We start from the raw sequence: 9371 nt of genomic DNA, 5'->3' as shown, positions 1-9371 counted from the left end.
GATTTTTGATTGATTGACCAGGACCAAAATAATCACTCCCAGTCAAGAGGACCAAGACAAGTGGACGCAGCACCATCCCATCCACAAGGACCAGAGCAAGGAGAATCAGGATGATCCAATCCTAGAAGACTAGGATTGCCAGCCCTGGGAGAACAGAACCAGGACATCATGTCTAGGTGGAGAAGGACCCAGCAGACTGTCAGGATCAGGGGCAGGAGCCTTTGAAGGGCGAATACAAACATAAACCAAGAGCAGGGCAAAGAGCTACAGGGTCAGTAAGCACTACAACCAAATTAATGAAATTAGTCCCATGGTGACTATAAATAGTTAGACCATGGTGGGGATGAGGATCAGGAGTAAAAAATCAGCTGAGAATAGGACAACTTGGAACAGGACTAGGATGACAATGCCTAAAGGCACAGAAGGACCTGAAAGAGAAAGAAGAAGACTTGGAGAAGGAGTACACCTATGTGAGTGTAGGCCACACGTATCAAGATATCCCTTTTGTAAATTATTTTTATTCATGCTTCTTACTATGCCACCCCCGAGAAACCCCCATATTTTCAGCCCATGTATAGAACTGGTAAGTATTTGCTGAAAAATCAGAGCATGCAAAGTGAATAAAAAGCCAGGACTGTTACACTGACCTCTCAGTGATAGAAGACGCTGCCTGATGCTGTCACATCAGTATGAGGTGGATCTGAGGGCACAGTGATTGAAACCTGGCAGAAATGTTTTAAGGTGAATGGTTGAAAATGAGTGTCATCTGTTAAGGATTTCAAAAAAGGGTTTGAGAATCTTAGATGGCTGAAGGAAGGAAAAATGGGTAATGGCTAACAGAGGAGTCAAATGGCTATGGCAATCAGTAGAGGGGAGCTCCTTATCATAAGAATTCTCTGATGATCAGAAGAGTGGCTGATGGAGGCTCTTGATAGATGTCTCAGAATCCCTGAAGAGGGATTCTGTGTGACCATCCAGATCTTAGTAGTGGCATTTTATGTTTGTGCATGTGTAGTGGGTATAAAGCAAGTGTGTAGTAATAAGACTCCTTGTTTGATGAAAGCCTAAGTGCACGGAACAGAGGGATACATTCTGCACAACATAATGGAGAGTAGATAGAGCTTGCCTGCACAGTGGGCAGGTATTGACTGCATCCCTGTGATTGGAAGGTGATGAAGCAGAACTGAAGTAAGGGAAAATTGAGAAAAGGCTACCCCAAGAAATTCATTGAGGCCCTTTTTAGCAAAGAGCTGCTGATTAGTTCTTCCAAAGTCATAACACAGGGTAGAAGGTAAGAGTAGGTGGTAGGCCATAGTTTTCTCTTGTTTAAGGTGCCAAAGTTTCTAAGAAGGGCTGTACTTTTGTCTCTGTTGGATAACTGTTCAGGTGGGCTCATGACAGCCAGGGGTTTGGATTGCATGCTTCATTGTTTCCTTGTTTTAGATACCTCTGCTTGGAGCCATTACTATTGCTACTGCTGTGAGAGCTATCACCCAGAACAGAAGCTTTTGTGAGTACAGCCAGAAAATTATAATTGAAAGATAATCACCTCAAATCAGTTATGAAACCTCAATAGTGGATCTACATCCCCGTCTGAAAAATTAGCATTAAAGTGGAACTGTGAAATGAACGATCCATAGGTCACAAGAACAGAGGTAACAAAATGTCTCTGTTCATTAAGTGTCTTATGTCTTACGATATTTATAAAAAAGCCAATGAATAAAAATCTCCGTAAATTTCTTTTCTTCTGTGTTTTGGATACAGATATGTATTTCTCTGAAGTACTGGGACAATTAATTCATATTCTAATGACATTAAGTTAAATTAGGCAGACTACCAAAACTTTGCTTCCAAGACATACTTCCTCTGATGGTCTGACAGAGTAGGGGCTGTCAAAAGAAGGACTTTACACTGCTTATCCTATTTAGAGTAAAACCTGACTGCAAGGGACAGAAAAAGCAAAATGACCCCATCACTCTTGGAGAAAACTCCCAGCATGTGGAACACCTGGCTTTTTTGTTTTTCAAAAACAAACTCCTGTTTCAAATAATCTTTGAAACGTTTGCTGGCTGTCCATCATGTCTGATGGTTCTGTGCTTCAAATGTTTCTTGCACAGACAGGAACCACCATGATCAATGTCATTGAAGAGATTTTCCAGATTTGGCAGGTGGAGGACGCTCAGGGCGGCAGAAGTCTGGTCCTCCGCTATCCTGACAGAGCTAACTCTGTCTTTGGGACTGTAAATCAGGCCCATAGTTATTCTTTCTTCTGTCATGAGACTGGAATGAAGCCTCTCGGTTATACTGTGTTGACCACTTTATAAGGGGCCCTAGGCAATTATTTTTATTTTGATAAAATCATTCGAAACATTACAGGGCTCTATGTTACAGGGATGCCACATGTCAGATTCTGCTTTTTGCTTTTACATGTCAGGATTTTTAGTTTGATTAGTTTCATTGAACTGGGCCAGAATTAATAATTCCTGAATGCACTCATTTGCTGCAGAAAAAATTGTGTTCTGAAGACATGGGGCTTTTTAGTAATCCTACAATTGGCCTTTGTGCATTCCCACAGCTTTGTGAGTAAGACAGAGTACCTAGCTTTAAAACGGTAAACCGCTGCTTCAACTAGTCTTGCTAAGGTTGTAGCCATCTTTATCATTATTCACCTTTACAGGCAAACATAAAGGGGTAGGAACATAAAGAGCCTCCTGAGTCACTATGTCTTGGCCTGTGATGTGACATTCTGTGTCATATTTGTCAACATAATTTGAAAACACTCAAATATTTGGGACTTTTAGACAGGAAACTTAGGCCCTGATTTATACTTTTTTTTACGCTGCATTAGTGTCATTTTTTTATGCAAAAGCAGAGCAAACATACAAAATACAATTGTATTTTGTAAGTTTACGCCACTTTTGCGTCAAAAAATTACACTAATGCGGCACAAAAAAAGTATAAATCAGGGCCTTAGTGCCTGCATCTAAGCCATTTTTAGCACTCAGGGGCTTCATGTCTCAAAATTGCAGGGTTTGTGACCACAAAAGTGCTTATAATTATATACAAAATCCTTTTTATGAGTTGGAAAATTATTTCAACTAGTAAAAGGACATGTGTATTTGTTTTTGAATTGCAAATAGGAGAGTTCATGAAAGGGGTTTCTTCCCTTCCATTTCCATTTCAGAAAGGAAATCATTGAGGATCTAAAGACCCCTGAGTTAGGGTGCTAACTAATTTGTAAAGGGGAAGGGATTCCCTTGGGATCCCTTTCCATTTTGGGAATCATGTTGGTAGCCTCAGGGGGCGTAGATTTATCAAAATTGAAACATTTATTTCAAAACCAGCAATGGTTCCTTTGAATAACATGGGCTGATTTGAAAAAATAGTATTTTCAATTTTGGAATACAGTCTTAGAGATGATGGTGTGCAGTTCCTTGCAGGCCACCATCTCTTTGATTACAGCCATTCACAGATGGTTGCATATTGGCACCTGCCTAATGAATATCAATTAGTTAGGTCATTCTGCAACCCCTGCAGTTCAGTGTTTTGTGACCCAAACACTTCATATGTCAATTTGCAAAATACTATTCGACTTGCAAAACATGTGTGTGGAATTTGAGAATGGATTAATAGTATAGCCAATTGTGTTGACGCCTTGTTTGCAGTTGTAACTTATGAAATTTACCCTATGAAACCCTGTTGAAATTTGCACAAGGCATAATAAATCAGAATGTAAGTTGTCTAGACAGCAGCTGGATAAATGGTGAAGTTCCTCTGCAATTTGCAAAGCTAATTGCCAAGTTGTGCGCGCGGTCTACTATTTAGCCAGCTACCAGATAAAAATGAAGTTTCTTTTCAAGTTTTTTGCAAGGTCTTTGGCAATACAGTACATCATTCCCGCTATTGGCAAGCTGCCAGATAAATATTAAAATTCCTTTGCTACCTTCCAGGCTACTGATCAAATAATTAGTGATGTTTCTTTCTCCTTTGCACAACTGCCTGCCAATCAGTGCTGAATTGCTGCTATTTAGCCAGTAGCTGGGTAAACAGTGAAGGTTTCCTGCTATTTTCATTACAGTGACGACTCTCCTATTCAGCCAGAGGTTGAGTTAATAGTGAAGATTGTCTGCTTTTAGCATGGTCGCCTACCGAACTGTGCAAAATCTCTACTATTTAGCCAGTGGTCGAGTAAATAGTGAAGTTTCTCTTTCATTTTCAATGCTGCCAGCCAAATAGTAAAAAATGTGTACTATTTAGGCAGCGGCCAAGTAAATAGCAGAGAAAATTCACTAGTTACCCAGCAGGCAAATAAACAGCCGCTAGCTTATTATTATCCCCTGAAAATTGCTGGTCACACAAAGATCACTTCAGCAAGTGCCTTTCAAAATCGAGTCTGTGTGTGACCAATTGAGTAAGCCAAAATTGATTTACGTCCCATTTATCCTTGCTGGAAATGCATTTTCATCTTTTCAACAGACTTTTAAAAAAATGTAGAAGTTGACTGTTAGGCTCCGCTTATCATGGCTCCACTCCCTTTCTGAGGCAGCACCCTGAATCACCCTTTAAGCCTCCCTCCCTGCACCATAAATGGACTTTACTACAGAAGCCTGCTTAGATAAAGCGACCGGAAGAAACACATTTCTTTGCCTATAGTGCCCTCTGCTGCTTTAAAGCGTTGCGACACGTGTAAATCAACAGATGAAAAGAAAGAGGAAGTGAGATGTACAGTGATATTTGAGGTAATATACCTTTGGCGTTCGCCTCTTACAGTCTTCTAAATATTTTAAGTCTAGCACGCAAAACGGTGTCTTCCATCTGACACAAATCTGTTTCTGTCGTCAGGAGTTTCCTGTAGTCTCACTTGGCGAAACGAGCATGGAACTGAAAGGAACAAGTTCGCAAGAGCCAGGTGAGAAAACCAGGGAGCTAAGGGGAAAATTATGTTTTTCTTTTTAGAGAATTCAGGGCAAATATGTAAGAAGGGTCAAATTGTGATTTGCTGTACTTCCCCTTTTTGTTCCTCCTCTGTATTCCTTGCTAGGCTGAAAACGCTGCGCTGTCGGGAACGCAAGTTAACGGTGATTGCAAAACATTTTGGGCACATTAACCAAACTTCCATGATTGGGGTCACCAGTTTCACTTGCAGTGATGATTGCAGGTGGTGGTCTTCAGCACTCACGCTTGTGGACCGGGACGTATTACTCGTCATCAGATTTTCACTGTGAGCTAGAGAGAGACATGCAGACAAGCAACAAAAGAGTCAAGGAAAAAATATGAAAACAGAAACAAAGGGACAAATTAGAGAGGGAGAAGAAACTGCAAGAGTGTAACAAATCAACAGAAAATACAGGGTGTTGGAAGAAAGAAGCATGAGGTGGAATAAAGAATAGGCAATAATGAGTCACAGCAGAGACTAGAAGAGGAAGTTTTTATTTAAAACATCAGAATTTGACCACTAATAACAGGGCCACTTTAGTAATTGGTATCTCAAGAACACCAGACACTTTTCATTTTAAATGATGTCGCATCTAACACGTGGCCAGTGTTAAATAGATATGAATAAAATACAGCACTTTCCCTTTACCCAAAAACATAAAAGGGAGTCCTCATTTTATTAAAGACGATGGAGAAGGATGTTATGTAGCATCCCATCCTATTTCCTTTTGTACATCATGTGGAAACACTGCAAGTCCCACATCCTGTTCCCTTGGGCAGGTAGTTATTAACACAAGGGAAGTCTCCACCTATACATAGCAGTGGTTCAAACATCATGGGGTATATTTATGAGCCCCTAGCGCCACCGTGTGCCATATTAGCGTCTTTGTTTTTACACTAATGTGGCTCAACGAGGCCAAATTTCTCGCATCATATTCACAAACTGGCGCGATGCATACATTGCCCCACTTTGTAATGCTTTGCGCTATATTATGCCTGCGCCAGGCATAGTGTATGTAAAGGGGGCTTTCCCCCATTAGGGGGGGCGAAATAAAGGGGCAAGGAAATCTATGAGATTTCCTTGCACCAGTTTTTTCAGCACTTTTAATGCCTGCTGCGAGCAGGTGTTAAAAGGCAGCTTCTCTCATTTAGAATGGGCCTCTGTGTACTCTGCAGGAGTAGCGCCAACATTTTGCAACTGCAACTTTATCCAGTGCTGTCTGTGTCTGAATTTTCATTAAAGGTTCTACTCCTTGAAGTACTAGGAGCAACGTCTGCCCTCACAGGACAGCAATGCTGCACCTTTTCAAACCAGGTCACTTAATAGTCATTTCACTTTTCACCCTCTTTTAGTTTTAAGCCTTTTTGGTATGAGAAAACCATGTGATATCTCTTTCGCTACTGCCATCTCCTTGGCATATTGTGCTAGGGAGCTTGCTCTGCTAATGCATTGTGAAAACTTTACAGAGCACAAGACAAAACGATTCACATTGACAATTGCAGTTTCAATGCATGATGTGAACAGAGAAAATTTACCCTCACAAAACTTTAGCAGAACTCACTGTTACTTGCAGTCATGTGCCTCACATGACTGCAACTAGTACCCATAAACTCTGCTATGACAGGCTGAGTTTTCTGTACTTTTATAAGACAGTGTTCATTCTGGGGCGTGTAGTCCCCTACTAGGTGAGAAACCTAGACCCCACTCAAAGAAGTTTCTTTGCTCTCACTGACTTTTTGGCATTTCACACATTATAAATGCTGTTCCATTTCTCCTTTCACCCCCTGTAATCGCATTGCCAAAACAAAAGGCTATCATTTTAATGCAAGACTCAAACTGTGCCTTCAAATCTTGCTCTTAACCTCTGGGGTAACGTTAATGGGAGAGGGGGAAATAAAGCGGAACAAAATGGGACCACATTGACAAATGTGTAGCCCAGATCTTTTGCAGTTGTTAAGCTGAACCGCTCTTCTTACGCTTCACCTGACCTGGCTCCATATTGTCAGGACAGCATGTTCCCAAGCATGGGGCTTTTTATTAATGGCCAACATATCTGTTCACAAAGGTTATTTGTGTAAAAAGTACGTGCTGAAAGTGACAATAAGTCAGTCTTTTGCAAAGGAACCTCAACAAGATTCCTGGTTTTAGTGACCCTGGTCCCCAACAGTAATTCGTAAATGGGGCACCAAAGAGAAGGCAAACGGGGTCGGGACAGCCCAGATAGACAAAATGAAACTCACATTTCAAGGTGTCACTTCTTTTCTGAAAAAACTTGTACGTTGAGTGAATTTCTTTGCATGTCTAAAGGCTCAGGTGAAAGTGAAACATTGATAGTTGCAAATCGGCCACCTCACTCTTATCAGTGTTGGTATTTATACCTCAAGAGCTGAGAAAGTTTATGAAAAAAAGTAAGACAGCACTTACTGAGTTATCATGTGGGTCTCTTGGGGACAGGACCGGCAACTGGAGTGGAGAACTATGATTATAAATTACTCTCAGGCGGCGGACTTGCCATCGCCCCCATGTTTTCTGTTCCCTGGGCCTGACAACGAGAGAGCAATAGAGGCTGTTAAGAAAGGAAGCAAGGAACAGAAAAGGACCAATCAGTGCATGGTGTCATATTAAAGCCATACAGTGATTGTCCACGTTCTTCTGTAAAGCTAGACCTCCCACCCCCAATGCTGCCTCCTAGACTGGGCTTACTTGCATCTCTTGAGCCAAACCGGACGCTTCTTCCTTGCTGCAAACAGCATAAGAGCAGCACCAGGATTGGCTGGAGCAGGCAAAATCAGCACTCCTTAGGAGACCGGGGAGGCTGCACCTGTGATCCCCGGCTCCTAATGTTTCATTGATAGGAGAGGTCACAAGTGTGCATGTCAGGTTTGTCGTAGGAAGACACTCATCCAACACAACATGCCCACTGACACTTCACTTAAAGTGCGAACCTAGCCAGTCTGCCTGCCATTAATAATGAAATTCCACGGCCACCCACCCATGATTCAAAGCCTGCATCCACCTGCAGTGTGCACCCAGCCGGGCCCGACTGAAAAAAAAGCACAGCTGCCAGGAACGAAACCAGCAAATACAGTGGGGGGGGGCGACACCCTCACTCCCCCATTCAGAAATCGCTGCTGTTCCTTTGATCATTTCCCTCCCAAGACATATGCTGAACTTGTGTTGCATGCCATTGTTCTGCAAGAATATAGTTAGACACTTGAGCACGTTGTTTGGCTACTCAAAATGAGCACTAGACTTAACAAAGCAGATATATTACCATCCGCCAGAGCTAAGAACAACAAATATCAGAGGTGGGATAATATTTGCCTCCTTTGTATCTAATAGAATCAAGACTGTCCTTCAATATTATCTAGGAGAATCAGAAATTTTATTATAAGACAGGAGGCTCTGTTTTGCAGGTTCAAGCCTTTGCACAATTGCTAAACCTGCATGCGCAATAGGTTTGCAATAAGAATCTTTTAAATGCAGATACTCTTGACCAGTCTGTAGATCTCAAAATATGCTACAACCTTGATTGTCTCAAATACCTTTAGAAGCCATTGCATCCCTTCCGAGATGAGCCCTAAAACAATCTCCGTCTATCCCTGCCTTATACCAGAGATAGTAGAAGATATAAGCTTAAATGGTTTGTTCAAACCTATCAAAAGTTGCAGATCACATGTCCTCAAACTCTCTATTACATTTCCATATTGCTTGAGACATTTGACCATGCTCAACTTACGTTGTAGTGGAAAGGTAGGGAACTCAATAGAAGTAAAGGCATTTTTTAGCCCATTATGATATTGTAAAAAGAACCCCCACAGGAGATAAATGTATGTTAGAAATATGTACAGCTCTAACACCTGATACTTGTTTTAAAGAAACCAAATAAACATTACTAATTTTGCTGACATCTGTGTTAAGGATAACCTGTCATTGTCCTCCCACAATAAAAAAATCTGTCCAACCACCACTGCATTCTATGTGGTATAATACCTAGGCTTAGGCTGATGCATATCTCCTTCAATATTTAACAAACCATTGGATGCTTCACAGATGGTTTACATTCAGCTTTCTTATGTACTGCAGATATATGTGATCTATAACTATTAGAATTTCTACAAACCTCCTTTCCCACTTTTAAGGGTGCTAGAAAATGTACAACACTTGTGACAGCAGAGAAAATGGGATTGATACCTATTTCCACATACCATCTATTTCAGTTATTCCATGCTGACTCATAGGCGCTTGTTGTACCTTTCACCCAGGAAACTCTTATATAAATAGAACCCAATTCTGAATTCGCAGGAATGCCTAAGAGCATCCCAAAATGTTCCATGCCACCAGAGTGAACCTGGCCTCAAAAATCAGGGTGTGAAACTGCCCCAGAGCATCCCTCCACAAAAGAGGAAAGGTTGGAATAAGAATTGGCCAATTG

At 41.4% G+C, this 9371-nt stretch overlaps 1 protein-coding gene across 1 annotated transcript in view; it reads left to right on the top strand.

Moving 5' to 3' along the window:
- The first annotated feature begins 4842 nt into the window (after window positions 1-4842).
- LOC138258692 (peptidoglycan recognition protein 1-like) overlaps window positions 4843-9371 on the top strand; it is a 143354-nt gene continuing 138825 nt past the window's right edge. The window contains exon 1 of the mRNA XM_069205989.1: window positions 4843-4909. Coding sequence (XP_069062090.1) covers window positions 4876-4909 — 34 coding nt within the window. The 5' untranslated portion in view covers window positions 4843-4875. The remainder of the gene's footprint in view (window positions 4910-9371) is intronic.

The sequence above is a fragment of the Pleurodeles waltl genome, chromosome 9 (genome assembly GCF_031143425.1).
Source record: "Pleurodeles waltl isolate 20211129_DDA chromosome 9, aPleWal1.hap1.20221129, whole genome shotgun sequence".
In the NCBI taxonomy this organism is placed as follows: Eukaryota; Metazoa; Chordata; class Amphibia; order Caudata; family Salamandridae; genus Pleurodeles; species Pleurodeles waltl.
Note: the sequence above shows the minus strand (reverse complement) of the source record. Positions and strands in the feature narration are given on the sequence as shown.